Source organism: Dermacentor variabilis, chromosome 5 (assembly GCF_050947875.1).
Source record: "Dermacentor variabilis isolate Ectoservices chromosome 5, ASM5094787v1, whole genome shotgun sequence".
In the NCBI taxonomy this organism is placed as follows: Eukaryota; Metazoa; Arthropoda; class Arachnida; order Ixodida; family Ixodidae; genus Dermacentor; species Dermacentor variabilis.
Window position 1 is genome coordinate 47702517 of NC_134572.1, and position 24160 is coordinate 47726676.

At 45.3% G+C, this 24160-nt stretch overlaps 1 protein-coding gene across 2 annotated transcripts in view; it reads left to right on the forward strand.

The window, feature by feature from the left end:
- LOC142582545 (uncharacterized) overlaps nucleotides 1–24160 on the forward strand; it is a 386945-nt gene that overhangs the window by 63963 nt on the left and 298822 nt on the right. Inside the window, exon 1 of one of the 2 annotated variants that reach the window (XM_075692389.1) lies at nucleotides 22749–22951. The exons of the other annotated variant lie outside the window; for it this stretch is intronic. Coding sequence (XP_075548504.1) covers nucleotides 22843–22951 — 109 coding nt within the window. The 5' untranslated portion in view covers nucleotides 22749–22842. Of the gene's footprint in view, nucleotides 1–22748; nucleotides 22952–24160 lie in introns of those variants that run through there. 2 annotated transcript variants of the gene reach the window in all.

Below are 24160 nucleotides of genomic sequence, written 5' to 3' on the forward strand. Positions count from 1 at the left end.
AGTACGTCGTGTTCTTGGGGCATTCGCAGAAAAACATGTCGCGTGCGCCAGGTGACACTTTGCATGGTACATTGCAAAACGTGTTACCAAAAGATTCACATATATCTGTGAAAACAAAACAATGAATTCTGAGAATAAATTACTGGTAATTAAATTATATATATATATATATATATATATATATATATATATATATATATATATATATATATATATATATATATATATATATATATATATATGACTCCCCCCTCACATGTGAGGTACACTTAATGGTGAAGAAAAAGCATAAATGTTAGATGTATCTAATATAACCGGAGTTCCTGAATATAGGAATTTCTCCGCTGTTACAGACTAAGATGAAAACGATGTTACTGGTTATGCATGTATCGAAAAAGACTTACTTTAGTTTGTCATCTTTTTTTGGCCGATCGCAGTATCACGTGGTAATCAAGATGACTGCTTGAGCTTTAGATCGCTGCTCATTGCGAGCCTTTGTTATCGCAGACATATTAATAAACCATTCCCTCCTGTCTATAATACTGGCATATTGCGACACGTAAATACCTACAAGAAAGCTCCGCGCTTGTTGCGGCTAGGGCATTTCTCACTGCCTAAGGTGCATACCCAACCGAGACCACCGCAGGAAGTTAATTGTTTTCCTCTCCTTCCATGAGCTAAAGTTTCTACAAGCTAAACCTTGCCAGGGATGGAAGTAGGCGTGACGTTGATTTCTTATCTTTATTTGCCCAGAATTTGCTGTCCTTGGTACACTTTTTTCCATAGTTTGGAAAACTTGTTATGCGCCACTTTGTTTATATCGAAGTGGCAATCGCTCAAATATTGGTTTTCGCTTCGCAGATGTTATCGGTAAGGTCACAGTTACGAGAGGTTCCCGAGACTTTGGTCGAAACCTCTGGAACTGATAGCAGCCATGGGGATTTGCTTTCCCTCTGCTCACCGAAACTTATTCTCTGGGACATTGCTGCTGCATTGCTGTATTGCCGCGTGCACGTGTGCACCGTGTACATTATCTAATTACTGAAGAAGCGGGTGATCAGCATGCTGCCTTGCCAGGCGAAGACAAGGGTGGCATGTCTCGAGAAATCTTAGTGCCCGAAAGGAACATTGGCGATCCTCCGCAATTACTGAAGTACCTGCTGTTGCACGGGGTACCTCGAGACACGCACGCCTCGAGACATGCACGCGAACTTCTGGCCAGAAGGCGGTCAAGCGCTTCCTCCGACGAGCTCTCCAAGGAGAATGTGAAGGACCAAGGAAGCATCCCTTATTCTTTGCCCTATGATTGCACAGTGCACGTGATACCATTTGCTTACACGGTAATCTTTCCTTTTTCATCACCTTACATTCTTTGATTATGGTAGCCAAACAGAAAAAGTCATCGTTCACATCTCTGCCTGTGATCATCTGCCTCCAATTTGTTAGAAGGCCGTGCCACATAGGATACTATATACAATACTGGCAATCAAGGACGTACGGTCATACGCACGGAGTACAAATTGCCAAGTGTCACAGAGAGAACAATGTCCATCAATCACCCACCATTCGAAGAGCATCCGAGAGTTCAGGGAACCATGCAGAGTGCATCTTTGTTCAGTACTTACTAAGAGAGTCGATAGTGTTGGCTGACGAACACTGCATAAATAGAGCCCGGTTTTGTCGTTCAGCGGATACCTTTTTCAGTCTTTCTAATATTCTGCGAGTCATGTGATACAAGTATAGTTGTGATTAGTTTTCCAGTCTTTCTAATATTCTGCGAGTTATTTGCTGAGCATACAGGTATAGTTATGATGTGATTAGGGGAACTGAAACTCGGAAATACTGGTACGAACAGTGGCCGCTATTTCATTTGTTTCATTATGTGAACCGGGAAGACAAGTATGAGCGTGCAACTCGCAAAGAGCAGCGCTCACTTTTAGATCTGTGAAAAGTAGCATGCACATGTAAGTTAAAGGACATCACGAAAGCCGCTGTTAATCCATGCCACCATTATCTCTTGTAACTATATATGCAACAAGCAGCTTGAAGTGCCTTTTGGATAGCTAATTAGCAAATACAAGGCTGGAAAACGTATAATGGCACATGTAATTATGCGTCGTTCTGTCACTTGCTTTCGTACTTATTATTCTTTGCCGCATCTCTAATTCTTTCGTACATTCATTACTCTCTATGCCCACCCCCCTCTATTGAGGGTACCGAAGAAAATATAAGCAAGCAAGCAAGCAAGCAAGCAAGCAAGCAAGCAAGCAAGCAAGCAAGCAAGCAATCAAGCATATAAATAAATAAATAAATAAATAAATAAATAAATAAATAAATAAATAAATAAATGAATGAATGAATGAATGAATAAATAAATAAATAAATAAATATATAAATAAATAAATAAACCACAAAAGGGCTTTATTAGCGGAGATATTTGATATTTTCATGCAGCGAATGCTAATGATAACAGAAGCAAAGAAAAATATGGCAGTTTCTAACAAAAGTAAATTGTGGGGCTTAAAATCCCGTATTTGCAGAGTGGGTTACGAGGGAAAGCGCAATGGAGGACTCAGGGTTTACTTAGAACAACCTGGAGTTGCTTAACGCGTATCCAAAGCATGGTAGACAATCGTTTCTGCATTACTGCACCGTTGGTATGTGGCCGCAGCTGGCGGGAATCGTACGTGCTACCTTGGTCTGAGCAGTAGAGCGCGATGGCTACAGACCCAACCGGTAAGGTGGCGTTCTTTTGCATAACCCATTGAGGGCGAAGACGGATGGCGTTAGGTACGCACGCATCCATAGCCTTGCAAGGGCGTACCGTCGACTGCTTCACGACCAAGCGTCTACTTTTAACGTGCTCAGGTCTAAACATTCCCCAAAGTTAAATGGCGTGAGCGTGTTACGTATCACTAACGCTACCGAGAGCGATAAACAGGGCGGCTAGACGAAGCGAAATACACATGTATTCACTCAATCACGTTCGCCGCACATCCCCTGAGTGAGCAGTCCAGACTTATTATGTTGAGCGATTGGCAACAATTAGCAAGTATTTTTCTAAATTTCACCACTCGTTGATCAAGGCCGCGTCTCTAATACCACAGTCACGCACTCGCTTGCAATGAACATTGAAGCCGAAGTACATTGAAATCGGCTGCCTAATTGGCTCCGTTGCGTGAGCCTGCAGAAAGAAGCCTATGTTGGTCATGGATCTTTATGGCCCTTGTTTTCATTGGTTATTGAAGACAAACGTGTTACTGCGGATGCAGAAAAATGCGGCAGGTGGCGAACATCTCCGTCAAGAAAATCTGGCGTCCAACTGGGACGACTAAGTCCTGCATCGCCGCGCACCTAGATGCTTCACGCTTTTGCACGTCAAAAAGAGCCTCTCGTTCTCACGAAAAGTTTGGCCCCTTGAAGAAGCAATATGCCCCGTCACTATGACAGTGATATAATGAACGAATTTGCTTATGGGCAATCTAATGTGCAGCCACACCGGATTTCGCACTGACAGCGTGCTGATATGGCGTATCCTTTCATTGCAGACAGAATTGGTGGAAGAGAAAGAAGTGGGATAAATCAGCAGTCTCTAAATTTATTTATGCGATTTGCCCTAAACGTTACAGAATGTTTTCAGCCAACCAGTGTCGCGACTCGTATGATCTTGATCATACATGATTTAAACTGAAATAAATTCTGAGGTTGAATGGTTGAAGCATAACTGCGAGTCGGCCTAGTTGGAACAGATTCATTATTTAAAAACTTTTTGTGCGCAAACAAACAGGAACAAAGAAGAGGAGCAAAACAAGGACGAGCGGTCGTCCTTGTATTGCTCCTCTTCTTTGTCCCTGTTTGTTTGCGCACAAAAAGTTTTTAAATAATGGAGTTGGATGGATGGATGGATGGATGGATAAGTATGCAATATCACACATATATAAAATGCAGTATACACTGTGTTCAGAAGACTAAGTTTGCTTTGTTCAGTTAACTTAGTCAATATGACTGGCGATATCGTAGACCACCCTGTGGATTGCTTCGAAGCCTCTGAGAGCCTTAGATGATAGCTTAACTGCCCACCGAAAAATGACGTATACACTTCGTTCATTACTATGAATGCATTGGCAATATGATATTGACCTGGGCAAGAAACGTTTCAGCTATATTTTTTTGCGAGCAGTGATATTTGTTAAACTTTGCCTGAAATTTTGTCGCCTTCTTACACCTGACGCAGGATCACCATAGTACATCATTAAGCACCTATGCTCATTTCACATAACTTCGGCGCTCAACAGAAGGTAACTCAACACCCATGCACTCTCCTCATGCAGGGCATACATTCCTGAATGACTCAAATCCGTCGAACCTTTACAGCTGGCTTCTAGGAAGAGCACTGAGCTCATTCGTGCAAATATCGCAGTTTCAGCCACCAACTCTGGCACACGCTTCGCACTTGGTTATCTGGAGATACGCGCCTTGTTTGCCGAACTGGCGTAACTCACCGGGGAGTTGCTCAGTCGTCGTCGATGCGTACGCGTGGCTGTTGGCCGGAGTCCTCGTAATCAGACAGACGGCAGCGGCCAGCGCTATGTGGAAAAGCATCGCTACTTCGACGAACGATGCCGATTCCTAACGTTTTCCGTACGGCTTACTGCTACCCTTTCTAATGCCGAAACACGTGCCGTTACGTGCCTCTGGCAGTCGGTCGTTATCGGATGCTTTTTTTCAAGTTTATTGTTCCTTCTTTCTATCCCTTGTCTGAATCGTCCGTCTCCAGACGCATGGACATTCTTTTCGTGTATCGTTGTCGATAAGTCCGGTCGCGTACTCAGTATCATCTCCTACATGTCGCACAGAGTGCAGATCTCTATAGGCCATGCGACTTTGTACCTGGCAGGGCGGACAAAGCAATGTGTATGAGTATTGTAAGATGTCTCGTTATCACGTGTGAATTTTTTTTTGTATCAATGTTCGCAGATTCTCTGTTAGATCACTCAAATGCTGATGTCACCTAGTTCATTGACACGTGTGTGGTGCTATCCTTACAGCCACAGCTCAATATACTACCTTCTGCTAGCCACTTAGGGAAACGGAAAGAATTTCCTGCCTTTTATGGCCTGAATGCACTTCACTATGAGCAGCGCTAAACACGCCCATAAAGTAAATTAAATCACTTCGTCGCTCGGTGAAGCCGAAATGTGGCTACAGGTGCTGACAGCAAAAAACTTAAAACTTTTGCGCAGTGCTTTACAACCTTTCTTCAAACCTTCTTTTCCTTGCAGCCACATGTAACTTCTGGTCGGTTTCATTGTGAAAACATACTGTCCGTTGTGGCGGCTTAGTGTCTAAGCCATTCCGCTGGAAAGTAGGCAGCGGGTTCAATCTACAACCGTGGTATCACAATTTCAATGCGTGTGGAATGCAAAAATTTACGAAAATTCTCGGCTTTTACGTGCCAAAACAATGATCTCATTGTAAGGCGCACCATAATGAGGGACTTCATATAAATTTTTACCACCTGGAAATCTTTAACGTGCACCTAAGGGCCCGTACACGAACGTGCTTGCATTTTGCCTGTGTCGAAATGCGGCCTCCATGGCCGGGATTTGATCGTGCGACCTCGCGCTTAGCAGCGCAGCGCCATATATCAGCTGTGCCACCACGATGGGTAATACAGAAATTTGCGTACTCCCATTTTTGTGTATAGACTGAGCTCAGGTTGTCGGAACTAATAGCCCTTTCACAAAAGGACAATAAACTCCTTTAACACAAGGTCGTGTTTACCTCGAGGTATGCGCCTACGATGCCATGCAATCGTTCTAAAAACAAGGGAGTTTATCGATTGAATTCCGGCGATCCCCCTCTAAATGGGAGATCGCAGTTGATGCCGGACTGATACAGTCGTAAGGGAATAACCTCACGCTACTTGTAATCAGTCTGCCTGCGTGTGCCAGTAAATACTTTATGTTGTAAAATAATAATATCCAAGCATAGTTTGTAAGATTTGCAACTTGTTCCTGCCCCTCTGCTGGCGTGATGCATGACGCTCGCCTTTGCCGGTACCATCTTGCTCCGAGACTGTTAGCATCGCTGCCACTTCTTTCGTGTTCGCCTTCCGCATGCACTTGCCATGCTGATGTTGCTCTTATAAATGCCAAGCATTTCTTTGCCTACTCGAAGCAGAGTAGCCATTTCCCACCTGATTTGGCGTCGAATAGAGCGGATCACACTTAAAAAAGGAAAAGAAGAATCCCGCGTTTTGGCGGTGGCGTGTGTCGAACCAGGAAACCTCCGCTCAACATCTGAGCGTCTTAATAATTAGGCTACTTAACTTGAACGGGTGAATAAATTTGAACCACATACATGAGTTCCTCGTAAAATAGAGATAGAAGTGTAGTTGCCGTGACGTAGCGTGTGGTAGCGGTTACTCGCAAGAAGCCTCAGTGCTGCACGTAGCGAACAAATAAATAGCAAGTGCAGCTGAGGTGACGTAGCGTCTCGTCATGATTCGTCGCAAAAAAATGTGCAGGCGCGTTGATGTAGCGTTACGTCGCCCGCGTCGTTCGCTTCGCGCTGCATTCGCTGCAAAAAAAGGCTCATTCAGGCCACTGTCACTCATAAAGGCAAAACAAGAGAGAAATATCTCACGAGCCATTCCACTCTGTGAACGTGGATGACCAGGGAACCTGTGTAGCAAATCACAAAGAGGTGACACAGAATTTTGAACAAAGGTACGAACACTTTTATTGTCTTGACTGGTGGTGATCGTGACGAAAGCGACGCCCACACATTGATTTTCGTAGATTCACGTTCACTCGTGTTACACAGTAACATACATTCGTTATATACATTGGCGCTTTCATTTCGTGATATTATGAGGCAAAGAATTTGATACCGAAATCACCGCACCGACTGGCGGTGGGCCAGTGCCGTTAGCGCGTTCGCAGAGTAAGGGAAGGCTGCCGTCATCGGAGCCAGTTGTGCAAGAAGACGACGACCAAGGCGCGAGCAGTGGCACGAGCCATTGCTGATGATGATAGTTTTTGCTCGCACACAAGAAAGTTTCACTGAACCCTAGCCACAAAGAGAATTTCTGTGAAAAAAAGAGAGATAACAGGTACAGGCGAAGTGACGTAGCGTTTCGTCGCGGTTTCTCGTACCAGAAAGAATGAAATCGGGGTGACGTATCGCCAGGTCAACTCCCTCTGCGCTGCCAACTTCCCGCCAACTCCCTCTGCACTGCAGTGGTGCAGTAGAGCTCGGGGCGTTACACGACATGGGGCTTAACAAGCGACCACCACCTACCGAAGACGAAGCTTGGAATGAAAGCGTCATCAAACCTGCAAGTGAACACCACTGATACGCGACGAAGAAGCAGCAGCAGGTGGTGCTAAGCAGCAGCTTAGCACCACCACCCACGGAAGAAGAGCTCGAGAACGGAAACGTCGTCCTGCGGCTGGGGAACGCCGATAATAGGTGAACAAGAGGCCTAGTGCACATGAAGGAGGTACTCCTCGGGAACAAATTCTACATGATGTGAATGGAGAACGTCCACACTGGAGTAGCAATAAAGAAAAGCATCACAGTCGCACAAGAAGAAAAGATAAACGAAAATATAACAAATTATTAAAAAAAAACACATTACATTTGCGTCTTTATAGTATTCATAAATGCTTCGCATCAACTTAGATAATTACCGTAGATGATTTCTGTCATCAGTTTGTTCTTCGAATTTTCCTTTATTTAAGGTTGATACCTTGCCTTCATATCGCGTTGCGGAGTTGGCGATGTGTTATCTTCGCGCTTGGAGTATGCTACAATGACAGCTACCGCCTCAGCGACCTGTCCGTCCATACCTCTTTCATAATTGGAAACACGAAGTATATACGATACAACGATTTCTCTTTGTCGCTGGTCGGATAATTAAGAGTTCTTGAACGGCGAACATTACACAGAGCCATTGCCCAAGCTCTTGGTGGGAGCATATAGCATTTTACGTATAACACAAGTGAACTCGAGCTCTTCGGTTGGCGTAGAAGACAACTGGGAGACGGGCAGGCGTTTGGAGGCGAATGTCAAGAAAATAGGTCAAGGAGCGAGGAGGAGGCAGTCACAGGCGATTGCGTCATCATCACGCGATAACCTGCCATTGTTCTCCGCGCTCACAACATGGCTCACTGGGTTGCGCCGGTGGCGTCGCTGAATACAACACCTTCGCAAGAAAGTCGTCATGTGCGAAAAGTATGGTGGTGGTGAAAAACTTTTATTGCTCTCAGAAGAGAAGCACATGGAGGTACGCATGTGCCGATCCTTAAGGGCCCGGCCTTTAATATACTAGGCGGAATCCCTGGTATGGGACCCCAGTGGCGTCGGCCGCTGCTCGGGCGCGCTCGACCAAGGCCCTTTGGGCCTGCAGGTCATAGCAGCCGAGCAGGGTCGCCTCCCACTCCTCCCGAGTGGGGTTGGGGTTAGGGGCAATAGCTGGGTACGATGGGCAGGCCCACACAATGTGGTAGATGTCCGAAGACTTTGCGGACAACTGCCCGTGAAAGAATGATCAAAATGTTTGAGTGCTGCCGGGCACAGCAGAGTGTTCGTATAGAGACGGAGTAGAAGGCGCTCCTCTGTCTTAGGTAGTCCTTTACTCGGGCGAGGGTAAAGGCTACGGCCAGATTGGTAATGCAGGACAATGTCTTTAAAAGAATACGTGGGATTGAATTCGATATCCTCATCTAGGGCGTCGAGAAAGGAAGCCCGGAGAGAGAGCGCGTGGGCGGTGGCATCGGCTGCCTCATTCCCCTCGAGACTCATATGAGCAGGAGCCCATACTATGTTCCGGTGAGCGGGGTCCCCGGTGTAGGGGCAACCTTGAAGTAGTCGGTAGGCTAAGTATGGAGCCCAGCCTTGCTCGACGTTCCGACAGGCCCCTCGCGAGTCGGAGGTAGAAGCTGCAGTTGGGCCACTTGAAGACGGGCAGTAAGGGTCCATCATACACTCAAATCTGGTTGGGGCATTGCATTGCGAAGAGCAACACTTCGAACTGATCAATGCCTTCACACACTCTATGTCATCGACTACGATTTGCCAACACCTGGAGCGATTGTCTAGGGAAGAAAAATATTTCGCTCCATGAAAGCTATCCAGTAAGTCCTCAATATGCGGCAGCAGATAAGCGTCGTTCTTTGGGATCGTTTTGAGGCGCCGATAATCCACGAAAAATACCGAACTGTTGTCCTCCTTTCAGAGAAGTACAGCAGGGAATGCACGTGAGCTGCAAGAAGGTTCAATGACGTTACGGGAAAGTATCTCGGTAACTTCTTGCTGGATTATGTGTCGTTATTAGATAGGAGAGGTGCCGTAGGGCCACCGATAGATTTGACTGCCGTCGACGGTGTTAATTCCTAACGATGGACGTATTTCTTTGAGGATGGTTTCCAAGGTCGAATATGTGCCAGTACTAGGCCAGGAGACAACGTAGTTCATCAGCATGCTGGGGCGGATAGGCTGGAGCAGTCATTTTCAACCAAGTCTGAAGGGGTAGAAGGCGAACAAAGAACTACGCACGAGGAGCTGCCACAGTACAAGAAAATGGTTAACGTTATTTATTATTGCGACAGACGTTAAACGGACACTCCTGTGACACTCGCGGCATCAGGTCCCGGTATGATGTTATGGACATCTGCAGCCTGCCTTAGGCCGTTAAAGAGAACGTAGAACTGGCGTTTAGTGTACGCCATACAGAACATTCCTCTGTCGAACACGACGTGTCATGCTGGAGCACTGGCACATGTATGACGCATAAAGAAGATACTTGTTGCGCGGGTAACACTTCACGAGGTACTGGTCGTAGCATATATCTGATGGTATGACCATATGTTAACGGAAAATGAATACATCAGCCTGTCTTTCGACTCGTCGCAAGACGAAGCTGGGGGAGGAGGAGGAGGAGAAACATTTATTAAAAAGAAAGGACACGCAGGTGTCTTTCTGCTTGTGCGGGAGGCGCCCTTAGTCCAGGGCTCCTGCGGCTCTTGCTGTCTCCCGGGCCCGCCGCACCAGTTGCTGCTGGTTACGAGGGTCCGAACTAGTCAGCATGGCCTCCCACTGCTCGGGTGTGGGGTTGGGTATTTGCGGGGCCGCCTGTTACGCCTCCCTATATCACGAAGCTGGATACTTTCAGCTAAGTGCACTCCGACATGGCTGTACGCCACACCACTCACAGCCGTCATTGCATAAACCAGTAGGGCTAATAAATAATTGCCCAACAGCATATATCAACAGGTCCACCTGGAAGCTATCGCTTGACTTTGACAATCAACCTGCGATGGCTCTTGTTCATCTTTTTGAGAGTATGGCAGGGACTAGAGTATTGCGCCGCTGATGGTGAAAAGCTGATTGGCACAACCCTCATTATTTATGAAGCATAGATTCACAGTTGTAGCCCCCTAGCACTTCGTGCGACAGGTTCGCATTATCACCATGGTCTTTGGCAACAACATTCTGTTTTCATCAAACTGCGACGCTTTCTTATCGACTATCTTATCGGAAGTCGAAGAGTCACGTGTGGGGCAGCAAAATGAGATTACTTCAATATGTCTGCGCAGGCCACCCATAACATTGATAAAATCGAGGACCGTACAGCGGCAGCATCGGCAACTTTTTTGCTTTTATATGTAATGTATTGCACAACAACCATATATCCCGGAATATTATTGGTCGCGATCAACTAGTGCACATCGGCTCATTGCGCAATTGATAAACACAGTAACGGCACCTCTTTCGTTTTTTTCTTTTTTTTCTGTTAGATTGTCTGCTGGTAACGTTTAGTCGCACAGCTGGAGACGCTTTGTCCAAAACATCTGTTGTCGTCTCGTCGTCTGCATATTGGGCGTGCCATATTCGCACAAATATGCGCCATATAATATTTGTCGGTGATTATTGTTCCATATAGCAGTCATGGAACAGCAGCAACAGAAGGAACTAAATTAATAAAACCTAGTATATGTGTGATGTATTCCCGATGATTTTTAATGGAGTAGCCTGTTTATGGGGTGACTTAATGATGTCGGTGGCATTGAATGAAACAAAAACAAAACAAAACTCACCGCCTGAATAGCAGCTCTAGTGATATATGTGATGTTACAGTGACGAGAGTTACCAATAAGAAGGCCACAAAATACTTGACAAGCTGCGGAATGACTCTGAAACGCGAAAATAAGTAACGCGCGCGAAAGGTATAAAGCGCGTAGCAGAGAAATTGTTCAACGGTTCTTAAGCGTTGTTCGCTGATGGTGAGGAATATGTGTACCGCTATTACTGGTCACAGACGGTTGAAATCAGTGTCAGTGCTCGGAGGCGTCGGTGAAAAAGCAGGCGTGGATGGATGGATAAAACTTCCCAGCGCAACTGAAGTGTAAGGGGGCATATGTATATAATAAAAATTGATACATAGCTGAAAGAGAGCGAACAGTGCAAGGACGGGACAAAGCTTAGGCGACAGATCTAAACGACAGAAACAATGCTGCGTCTATTGTATGCGCTTCCTCCCGTCTTTTCCGCTGTTAAAGTGCCTTCAACGCGCAACAACTAGCCCAGCTCAACATACTGCTGCGGTACATGGACGGATGCGGAATAGGGCAATCATGCTCTTATTAAGGCGAAAGCTTTAGATAGGCTACTCATGAAACGAATATCAGACCATCCGGCATTACGCTGTCCGGCGTTATGACAAAAAAATTAAATAGCACTAAAGTTCGGGGTCAAACCCTCGACCTTTGGTGGGGGTCGGACCCACGACCTTTGGTGTTAATTAAAGCAAAGGGAATTAATGCACAGTTCACCAAATTGAGTTAATCAAGGCACTCGAACCCATGACCTTTGGTGAGAGTCGAAACCACGACCTTTAGTGTCTACTTTAGTGGCTACTAATCTGTTTCAGTTCTATTTGAATAAGTTTTTCGTACTGCAAAAGTAACAATGATTCGATATGAGGTCATCAATGTATTTCATATTGTGTACCACAGTGCTGAATGCCAATAGGAGCGGGAGCCATTTGTCAGGCCTTTGTAGCCTTTTGCTCCTGCTCCCTTTTCTGTAATAGAAGCAAATAAACCTTCACCTTCACCTTCACCTCCAATTAAGGAGAAGTTAATTAAGGGATGGTTAAGATAGCATTAATCAAGGCACTCGGAACCCCAACCCACGACCTTTGGTGGGTACGAGTGCGAGTATCCAAGTCGAACTCACTTGGAGACGTGGGCAAACCGGCCATATTTCCAAGTTCGATTCGAATTGACATCATGAAGGTCGAGAGTCGAACCCGCGACCTTTGGCGCTAAGTAGGGCGAAGTTAATTAAGGCACTCATACCCACGATCTTAGGTGAGAGCCGAAGCCACGACCTTTAGTGTTAATTAAGGCAAGTTAATTAGGAGACAGTTAATTAAAATATAGTTAATTGAGGCACTCGAACCCACGACTTTCGGCGGGAGTCGATCCCTCGACCTTTGGTGGGAGTCGAGCCCACTTGGAGATATGGGCGAAAAGGCCATATCTTCAAGTTCGATTCAAATTGACATTTTGAAGTTCGAGAGTCGGACCCAGTACCTGTAGTGTCAAATAATATGAAGTGAATAAATGCATTAGTAATTAAGACAGAGTTAATTAGGGCACTCGAATGTTCGAGCTTTCGTGCGAGTCGAAGCCGCGAACTTTGGTATCAATTAGGGCGAATTCATACAAGGCGCAGTTAATTCAGGGATATATAATTACGGCACTCAAACTCACGACCTTTGGCGGGAGCAAACAAGTAACAGGAAGTAACAACGCATTGAAATGAAAACTTCAGTCATGTAATGAATGTCTCGTGAGCGGGCAGGCTTTCGCCTTCATCCTCTTTAGCGTGAGCTGAAGTGACTGTCAGCTTTTATAAACAGTACGGAGTGGAAATTACAACACATTCTAAATATAAAGTTGCATAAGCAGCCTGGAGCGCTGGGGAATGCCACCAAACCATTTCGAGAGGAAATCTATTCGCCAGGATCATCATCATCATGATCGCCAGTAGCAGCAGCTGCAGCAGCACTGGACGCGTATAGAAGTGGGCGTGCATGAAAAACGCACAACTTGAGCAGTTGATTGAGTGATTCCTTGCTTGCTTGATCGATCGATCGATCGATTGATTGATTGATTGATTGATTCATTGATTCATTGATTCATTGACTGACGATTGCAAATATTGGAAACAAGCACAATATGTCGCCAACTACTCCATAATTATAAGTTCTTATATGCATGAAGGATTATAACTGGTGAAGGGATACATTTCAGCTATTTTAAAAGCAGTTCGCAGTGGTACAGCGACACGGACATTGGGTATGCATCCTTCCATGTGAGGATCGGTGACTTAGAGCAAAAGTATAACCAAGTGCAGGCTGTATGACTGGGAAAGAAGGCAGACAGGATAGACTTCACAGGGGCAAGAAAGGAAACTTAAGTCGCATAAAGTTACCTTCATCGCAAAGTGGCAACTGTCACCGTCACTGCGCAAATGGGGTTTAACATATAAGGTTGTGTGGATTGCACCTCAGCAATCACCTCCTTCGTCTTACTATAAACACATCAATTCTCACAACGAAGCTCGAGAAAGCATACGTTACAATAATAGTTGGTTTAATAGAAATAAGAAATAGCGAAGTGGTAGGGGACGACAACAGCACTCGCTGCTGGTAGGAGCCGAACCCACGTCCTCCGCATGACGCGTGCCATGTTCTACCGTTTGAGCTACGGCGACGGATATCTACCCGTCCGCTTTCTTTTGTATTGTGTATTCGTACCAGACCTAGCCCTAGGAGTGTCAGCCAGCCTCACACGCTTTCATGGCTGTAGAAACATGCGGAACATCCTTTCAGCCATTGCCGTCACGTTGAATCTGAACTTTAGGATCAAGCAACGGGCCAATAAATCGTCACACGCGTAATGCGAAAGGGGAAAGCTCTCACTATTGACAAGTTGTTTCTTCGTTCGCATTCATTTCCCGTTTCCTTATTATTTCTACATTTCAATTAGAACAACTGTTAATGGCCCACATGCTTTCCTACGCTTCGTTGTCTGTTGGCTTCATGTGGCTATAACCAATGAAGTCGATACCCTCGGCATACCTTTATTCTGTTCTTGCTCCCTTGGTCCACTGTTTGCATTTTGTTCACACCAACTCAACACTTATCTCTCACTCGGCGAGCAGTTCGGGCAAGCCTTGGTGTTCTACGGCATAGCTAAGCCGACGTAAAGGACTCCCCTCGGCTTCATTGGCAACCAGAACTTCGGACTCACGAAGAGGCATCGCCTGTATACTAATGGCGCCTATGGACATGAGCTCGCGTGTTCGGCTCTGAAAAGACGACTGCCCATTCAGCGTTTACGTCAGCGCAACTGCATGCGGACAACTGCGAGATCCTCGTTGAAGGTCCACGTGGAACACAAACGCGAGTTCAAACATTTGGATGCTAGTCGGAGGCTGACGTCAGGGCTATTGCTGACGTCCCTATCTATCTATCGCTGGTTATCTCAGCCAGTCAGGCTTCGTAGCTTCCACATTGTGGTGACATCATCTCCACCGCTTTTGAACACCTCTGAGCGTAGGTGACTCATGCAAATGGCGACTAGGTTTGCTACCTTGAAATGGGCCGGCGTAATAACAGAATTAATTACGGTAGCCTGATTGTCGTCAATACATTCAATCGCAAGTAGTGACTAAATTCATTCATTCATTCATTCATTCATTCATTCATTCATTCATTCATTCATTCATTGCGATGGAAATCTTGGAGCTTCTTTCTAACGACGCATGTGCACTGTGAAAGGAGAATCTTGTTCGATTCCCAAATAGTTCTGTGCACACTCCTGTCGAACGTCGCATTCTCACGACGATCTTGTTGCACATTGGCCGCCAGTCGCTCACGCTTACACTCACGCTTACGAGTACGCCAGTATTCATTTGGTGCTGTTGTGATCGGGCATTTACTTCGCCAAACCAGTCGCTCACGGAGAACGCGACAATGGTAAACGAGCCAACGTCCTCGTCGGAGCCCTTTCCAACTGCAGACCATGCGGTGATTCCCGGCGGCCAGTTGGACGGCGGCCAGTTGGGCATCGCCCAACGGGTTCGGGCAATTTGCAAGGGGACATTCATTCAAGCGACTTCATGGTGTCTTTCTCTGCAGTCGAGGACCTATATTACATTCTTTCCCTGTTCGTGCACGAGGACGTGAGTGCGTTTTGGACGAAGCTCCTTGGAGCAAAAAGGCTGCAAACCTATGGATTTCCGGGGGATGCTGCCACCCATCTCCTGACACCAGATGGTGGGAAGGTGACGGGACCAGGACGCCGGACGTGTTAAAATACGAGACGGACGCTTGGTGTTAGAGAATTGACGGCTATAGGATGAACTTGAGCATCTTTTCTGCATCATTGTTATGGGTTGTACAAAAGGTAAATAGAAAGATGTGTTTAAAAACATCCTGAATGTCAGGCCCAGCACCACATTCCTTACTCCACCGTGGCGTAAAGGACGCCCGGTCGCAACACTGCCAATAATGCCAACAGCATAATTTCTTTTTCTGAAATATCGTCGACAAAAATCCAAATCGTTCCTAAAACGATCCACGTACAGTTTTTGGAATGGAAACCTGACAGGAAGTAAGGTCTGCTCAAGTCAAAATATCTGCGCGAGGATGCTGCTGTAACTAGACAGGTAAAAATGGGGTGGGAATGCCGGGGAGATTAACCGGGACGTCTGTAGACGCAACTGCGCAGCAGAGCAGATTAATATTTCCACCAGGTTTCTGAAGCCGCGCTACGACTTTACGTCCTCATTATAGCATTTCTGTTTGATGGGCGAGGAAGCAAGAGCACTAGTCTACTTAGTAGATATGGCTCGTTGCGCTTCTTTCTATGTTTTTTACAAAGCTGTATGAAACGCCGCTGCGTGCGTCAGCGATGACACTTCCGTGCGCAAACTTGGGAGCGATATAACATCATCGTGTGCAACATGCGTCATCGTCCCCCGATAAAGACCTCCTGCGCCAAGTGCACAATGTAAAATTGCATTGCACCTATCGCATAGAGCTGCTCTCCTAAAAGCTACGAGGTGCTCTGATTTTAGTAGAAAATGATATGTGCTGGTGATAGCCGAAGAGCAGCCGCGTTTGCTTTGATAAAAGCGCGTGCACAAGCACTTAAGGCGCTTATGTCATTCACTATGAGTTCGTGCAATGTTATGATGTGTATCAAGATATATATATATATATATATATATATATATATATATATATATATATATATATATATATATGGTTCTATCACTGGCATTCCATTCATCGGCAAGTGTTGTATGTTAATTATTCATGATGACGTAACTTTCTAAATATTGTATTGTATCCTGCGCTTGCTTCAACTACATGTGTATTGAGAGTGACCTCAGTGCAATTAATTTTAATTTATTTTTGCTACCGGTACTTACCTGCTGTGAAAATTGTATGTGTTGAGACGTATATTAGGCCATTTCTATCTTCCTGTGAACTATGCGTTAGTACGTTCACTCTTTTAAAATTTGATATTATTTTCTTGTTTGTTTGTATGTTTGTTTGAAATGACCTATCTTTGATATGTGTTGTTAGCCTAAGTGAAAAGTAGCAGGAGGCATCATTCATGGTGTCAAGCTCATGCACATTTACTTAATAAAAAAAGTGGAGAAATCTCGTGTGATGCCACGCATGACATTTTGCATGACGCGTTACGTTCTAGTCATTGAAGATTGTTCGTATCAACTGCGAGTGATACTACTCGCAGTTGCACGACACAGATATGACAAAGATGACACAGATATGACACAGATATGACAAAGAAGCGACCAGGGTTTGCCTGTGAGTTCATGTGGCGTGCTACGATATTTATTAAAATTTTACTGCTCTGGAAGCATTGCTCCTCATAAGATAGCCGTTCCCTTTGGCGTATTGAAAGGTTGGAATTTCTGCGGTAGCTAGTTGATAGCCTGTGTTAAATAGAGCTGAAACGGAGAGGTCGGAAGCACTACGCCTCCAAACACAACATTTGACTGATAGAATAAAACAACAACAGAAATTTGCTTGAATAGATACATGAAGTGATCACACTAAAAAAGGACACTTTAGCACGCGCAAGTACTAACAGGTACAATATAAAAACAATGAACGCGAGTTTATGCATAAAAGGACCCCAATGTTTTCAGTAGATGTCCACAGCAATAAAGTATTTCATTGCAATGAAAACGCAATTTCAAGGCAGCGAACAGGCTATCACGCCGATATTGTTCCAAATGACAATGAATAGCTGCCCAGCACAAAATTTTTAGCGTAGATGATGCGCGAGGGGGAAACGACATTCCGCTTGTGGTCTGCTACACTGCTTGAATTATTTTTTTTTCAGATTTTGTTTTCAACATCCTTCGGCTTCTAATTTCTTACAACTTGAGTGCAACGCATCTGTGTGAAAACTTACTTTTTTCTGTTCAAGATCACATACATACATCAACTTTTCTAGTGCTTCCCCCGCGGTAATCTTTCGGCAGCTCTTTATCTTTGGTATCATCTCTCAGACGCTTGATGACGTCTGTAGGATCTGGTGGCTATATTTTACGATTTTGGCCTCATTGCGACAGTGTAGAACCTGTAAAGACAAATGCAGCATCAGAACATCTTCTCAGGTTAGTTGGCAAATTTTCGCCGAAGCTGCATGTTGTGTCAAGGAACACTGCACACAGGCATCCGGGACAAGCGCAGCGCCCTGTCTATGCTTCGGTGTCATGTACCATTCTAAAGCGAATTACATTGGCAACACATGCGTGCCATATACAACATCGCTTCCCGTTTATGGAAACACGAAATTAAAAGCCCGTTAATTGTCAAATTTCCAGTGCACGTGACAAAAAACGGAATTGTTTTGGTAACTTGGTGCTTTTAATCGCTGCAGATTAGTTCTGATTATATTTGGCTGCAGGATTTCAAGTATAAATGCTTCCCCAAAATTTTATAAGCAAGGTTTCATGTTTTAGTGCTGCCATGTATTCCTGCAACATGTTAAGCATTGCTGGTTTCTCAATAGCTGGCTGAGAATACTAGGCATCAGTTTTTAGAGCTAGTTTTATTGAGCGATGAAAGTTTTGATTCAGCTTCTTAAGGATTAGATAACTGCGCGTCTTATTTACATTGGCTTGATTTTTCTGCAAGATACCCATAAGAGCAAGACTATTTCCCAATAGTTTAAAGCTACTGGGCAACTGTGCTTTGGAATTTTTGTTCCGGAAGAATTTCTGCTACAAACCATGAAACCTAACTTAGGAATAAGATGGCAGCGCGCGGCAATAAGTGGCTTCGCCGTGCCGTATGCTGTAGCGCCAAGCGAGGCGCCTCATTTTAAGAAAGTGAATGGGCTCAATGTCAGCGAAAACTGTTCGGCTTTTAGTTTAGCCTATAATCGGGAATGTCGCACACCGCAGATGAACAAGCGATAACGAGAAACTGATTATCACGCGGTTTCTTGGCGCACGTGGAGCAAATTTCGCTGCCTAACATCACAGGGCACTCGGCGCCGTAGAAAACGACGAGGAAAAGAGCGTTCGCCGTGCTCATAGCGCTTGCGCCGTCACCTGTCAGGTGGTTTTCGTACTAAAATAATGAATTACAGAAGCGCAGATTGGCAACCATTAATAACTTCCTTACCCTCATGGATCAGGGACCCCTCTTCCACTCGAGCACTGACCACGATAGGGTCGGTCCGAGCACAGGCCGTACCGGTTGTACATCTGTCCCCATGACAGCCAAATTTCTACCTTATTTAGCGTAAGTTCGCCATATGTCACATCTGAAAAAAATGGGCAAAGTACCGCGTGGTCATTATTAAAGAAGAAACCCGCCGTGGTTGTTCAGTGGCCATGGTGTTGGGCTGCGGAGCACGAGGTGGCGGGGTCGGATCCCGGCTACGGCGGTCGCATTTCAATGGGGGCGAAATGCGAAAACACCCATCTACTTAGATTTAGATACACGTTAAAGAGCCCCAGGTGGTCAAAATTTCCGGAGTCCTCCACTACGGCGCGCCTCATAATTAGGAAGTGGTTTTGGCGCGTAAAAACCCATAATTCAAATGATTATAGAACACTTAAAGGCGAAACGAAAGTTGAGGGTACGAAGAATCGACTAAATAACTCTGCCCTTCTAGGTACAGGTTGAAAAGTGAAGCTAACCTATGTCGTCACTTAGGTAACTAGAACTTCCTGTAATTCAAAACGAAAACTCTGATTGCTACGTAATTGATCTTTTTCTTTTTCCTTCTGCCGTGCTCATGACCATTCAAAGGCGGTAATAACAAAAAACTGGTCGCGGAATGCTCTTCAGAGTAAGCAGATTCTGCAGCAAGCATTCAAATACCTTGGGCCGATATAAATTGCAAGTTTTCTACTCTAGAAAATAAACGAAGAGTAACCGCTGACATATACCGCAGCGAAATTTCCGCCTGCGCGTCAGCTAGCATCATTCGGCGAAGTAGCTTCAGTTTCTTACAATATCGCAAAAAAAAAAAAAAGTGCGCCAACCCCCCCCCCCCCTCCCTCCCTCCTAGAAAAAAAAAGATATTCACTTGAAAACAACCGCAGAAGATATTTTGTTTCTTCTTACAGCTGTTTTGATGAACAGCGCTTGTTTCTTCATAACGATTGCAGAAGAAGTGTGCTTCCCTCTCGTCCGCTGGGAAACGGAAATATTTCGTTCTCGTGCTGCTCCCCGAGTTGCCACCTCACACAGCCGCACAGCAAGCCTTGTATCCTTTTCTCAGTTTTTCTGACATTACCGGAACATTCGCAGGCACAGAAAGAAAGCTTTAAACTACAAAGCATATGGAAAAAAACGTGCACGTGCATAGAAAGCGGCACGTGCAGACTACGGGAATGGCAGCCGAAGCGATAAGAGCGAGAGCGCCGCCAATTGGCGCAACACAAATGAAGCGGCAAAATAAAAATATAAGACACCGAAAAAGAAAATAGCCAGAAGCACATCTTACTCCTACCATAACTGCACCACTTCACTTTATTGTCACGTAGTTTGAAAAGATAGAGCCACATAAGCAAAAGTTATTGAGTTTTGCTTTGGCTACCGGTGTCATGGCGACGCTTTATTGCCAATACCGAAACTATCACCACTGTCCACCCACTGGCGATGCCCTTTACCCTCACACAACACCTGCGCGCTAGTGTGACAGCAGGTGTTCCCTTTCGTCCACTCTGCCAACGCCTCTCAGATAGCACAATACTTGCGCATTTCGATCGTTGACGTCATGCTACCTTGCTCGACTGCCATAGAAGCTGCCGCGGTGATTTTGACGTCCTGGCTTTCGTCACGCCGGTCTTGACCGAGGAAATGGCGGCCCACGTAGCCTCACGTCATAAAGCAGCGTGCACAGGCCTGTGATCTAGGACACTCTGGCTCTGTGCCCCGTCGAAGTTCGCTCGTGCCGAGAGCGAGAGAGACGTGGCGTCGCGGCAATGCCCTCTCCACTCACGCGATACCTCGCGCGCCAGTGCGACAGCAAGTATTCCCTTTCGCCTGCTCTGCTCCGTCTAGGTGCAGTTCGTCACGTGGCGTCGCAGCCAATGGCAATACGAGTTCAGGTACCATTTCGTTGCCACAGACGGAACTCCTGCCTTTTCGCTCAATGGTCCATTTGATGGTTCCGCATAAAAAAACAACACGCGCTGGAGGTTCTATAAGGACAAAGTGGAAACGCTTGTTTGAAACCTTATTTTGTCGCTTATACCTGGATGTGCCCATGTTTGAAACACTTGCTCATTAAGGTGAGTAGCACATTTTCGTGCCAAAGTTGCGGCAATGAGGAGCTTCAACGTGACAGCGTTAACGGCCCCTTGTCGCAGAAGATCCGTTGTCCGCGTCCAGAGTCGGGCGTCCCGTAAGCAAAAATTACTTGGTATGTATATATATATATATATATATATATATATATATATATATATATATATATATATATATATATATATTTAAGGTCGTAAATTTATTCTTCTATAATTAAAGTTGCTCATACCTTGTCTTACAATATCTACAGAACTGTTCTTACGAACTGTGAGAATGACGGCCCACAATCAAATGTCATAAAACAAAACGCCGACAGTGCATGCCCTTTATGTTAAATCTGGCTGAAATATTGAAAGTGTGAAACAATAACAGAAGATCGGTCCACTCGAGAGGTCTCGTTTCTTCCATAAAGTTCGCCTTCGTGCATAGTGATCGACGCCATCGTTTCTCTGTAAATATTACGGTTACATAAGCTGCAGTTGTATGGAAACGTGAGAAGCAGTCAGGAGTCTTTGAATGCTGTCCTGTTCCACTCTTAAAGTCGAAGATTAAGCGTCCTCCATCTTTATTTAACGTCTCCTGTGCATCCAGTTTCCCATATAAGACGGCCGCGCCTTCTGCTACGCACCACGTTAGGGCAGTTGTATACGAAAGTATTCTATGTGACCAAGGTGTTTGGAGGACAGTAACTACACGTTTCAAAAGCCGCAGAAAGCGATGCGCTCATTGCTTCAGTTCTCGAGTCGACAGACCTCAGTGAGCGGCTATTGTTTTGAAGTGCACCTTAGGCAGCCTACGTGCAAGCGCTTGCATGTAGACTCCCTAGTGCACCTCTAAACAAAGCGACACCTTTGCGACACCCAGTTGTGATAGCAATTATATGGACACTCCAAGCAAATTCTTGCCGTCGTCGTCGCCACCATTGTCGTGAGATCTCGTATGTATTTAGGTATATGTATGTTATATGTCATTCTAAGCTATACGACATGCGGTATATGCGGGTTATATTGGCAGACCATTCTATCAATAACGTTGCTCATACCAGGTCGTAGATTCCTGAGAAAATTATTCCTGAGGAATTTTGAGAATGGAAGCCCACAAACAAATGTCATGAGACAAAACACTGACAGCGCATGCCTTTCACCTGAAATCTTAGACTTCAACATTAAAAGTGCGAAACAATAACAGAGCTTGAGCCTCAAACTCCGGGATCGGCCCGGGAAACAGATTTGAAACATACCCAGTACGGAAAAGTGGTAGCAAAATCACTAAGAAAGACGGTGGTTTTAATTAATAAATATAAATCAAGTTTTCTAATGGTAGCATTCAAACAGAGGACCTCTTGTACAAAAGCTCGTTTTTACTTAGTTTTCTTTTATTTGAATTCATACTGCCACTGCAGCTACAAGTCTTACACTTTGTGTAATTTCTAACATGTTGCTATCGCATTCATTGCTTCTCCCTTGTGGCGAAACTGCCGTCTTTCTTTTTATTTTTTCTTTCATTTCTTTCTTTCTATCATTTCTTTCGTCCTCTTCATTCCTTAACTCCGTCCTCCGTGCAGATGGTAGCAAACCGAAACGATGTCTACTTGACCTCTTTGCCCATTTCTTCCCATTCAGTTTCCTCTCCCACTGAAATTGCGGCGTGCCGCTTGTTTAACGAATTATTCGCGCTCCACTACTACGTGCTATCTAAGCGCATAACTTTCAAATGGCGAGGAGCAAGGGCAAGGTGAAGGGCGTCGGGCAACGGAACTGCGGAGCTCAATCTCTCGAGGGCTGATTGGCAGCAGATAAAGGACGGCACACCATGAACGATATAGGTCAAACGTCCACTGAGATAAGAGCTTACACCATAGCGCCGGGTGACATATGTTGAGGCGTCAGCACCGGCCTGTAGTGCAGCCGTGAAAGGTGTGGCAGCTGCGGTGGTTCGGGACAGTGAAGATGCGTAGTCTTACTTTGTTCGTTGCCGCTGTTTCGCTCATCGGAGGGTGCGCGAGCAAAGATATTCCTCATGACGGACTGCAAGATCCTCCTGCACCTCCAACACCAGGTGAGCGATTAAGTTATCCTTGCTATAATTATTGCAGCCATCGCGTGTACGGCAAAGTACTTTTAGTGAACACTTGTGTGTTGAACACACATGCGGTTGCTGTATTGAACAGCTGACAGAATTTAAATCACAAAGGTGGGTGAAGATTAAAAGTGTCCGGGAATTTTTTTAATCCTCTTTGTATTGATTTTTTGATTCATGGAGTCACAAAGGAACACCGGGGCTAAATGCGATACCGTGGCGAGGGCTCTAGGTTCATTTTCATCCCATGGGATTCTTTAAAATCACAAAAATATGAGCACACGAGCGTATTTTCATTTTGTACCCATGGAAGTGCGTCCGCCGGTAATCGCACCCGGGACCTCGAGCTCAGCAGGCGTTTTGCTATAGATTTTGGCAGTTTGACAAAGCTTTCAGGTGTAGCCTTCCCGTTGTCACGATCCCATCGCGAATCATCAGCTGCAGGCTGCAGCGAATCCCTACGTGTCTCTTTCTTTTTTTAGGGAACGAGCGCAGTATGTGCTACGTTCATACTTCGAATTAGAATAATGTGCTCACCAGTGTAATGTGCAGTATTTGTGAGCCCCATTTACGAGACCAGTCGCGAAAAAAATCTTAGCCTTTGGAGTTTTACGGGACTCGATACCGACGCATGGTGGGTCAGGAACTTTTGGGTTAGGATTATCACACGTCACATATTAAAAAAATCAGAAGTCCAGGCTCTTGCTACGAGCGAGCTTCAGTACTCTCACAACTAATGGCTGATCGAATGGGTGAACAACTGCTCACTCGTTTGGCGTAAGTATTTCACATGGCAATAGCGATTGTCTGCGTTCTCCTGAACTCTCAACTTTATCGCACTGCGCTGTTCAAACAGGTTGTGTTCAATTTAATGGCTCGGTGCAGCGTGTGCAACATTCAGTCTTTACACTGTTGCCGATAGGAAACTGATCGGCGGGCTACAAAATGACCGTGCAGAAAAATCTAAAATGCCCAAAAATCTGCTACCTCTAGTTATCGAATACAGTTAACGGGCAAACACTGCATCTATTATAGCTACACACTGGGCCCCCCTGAGCTGTGGGCCCGTGTAATTAAGCAAATGATGTCGTTACCTTCTATTCTTTTTTTTATTACGACTTTTTCACCACTGGTGGACGCGCACCGTTGATAAAGTTGATAAAGAAACAGAAAAGAATTGGAATAAAA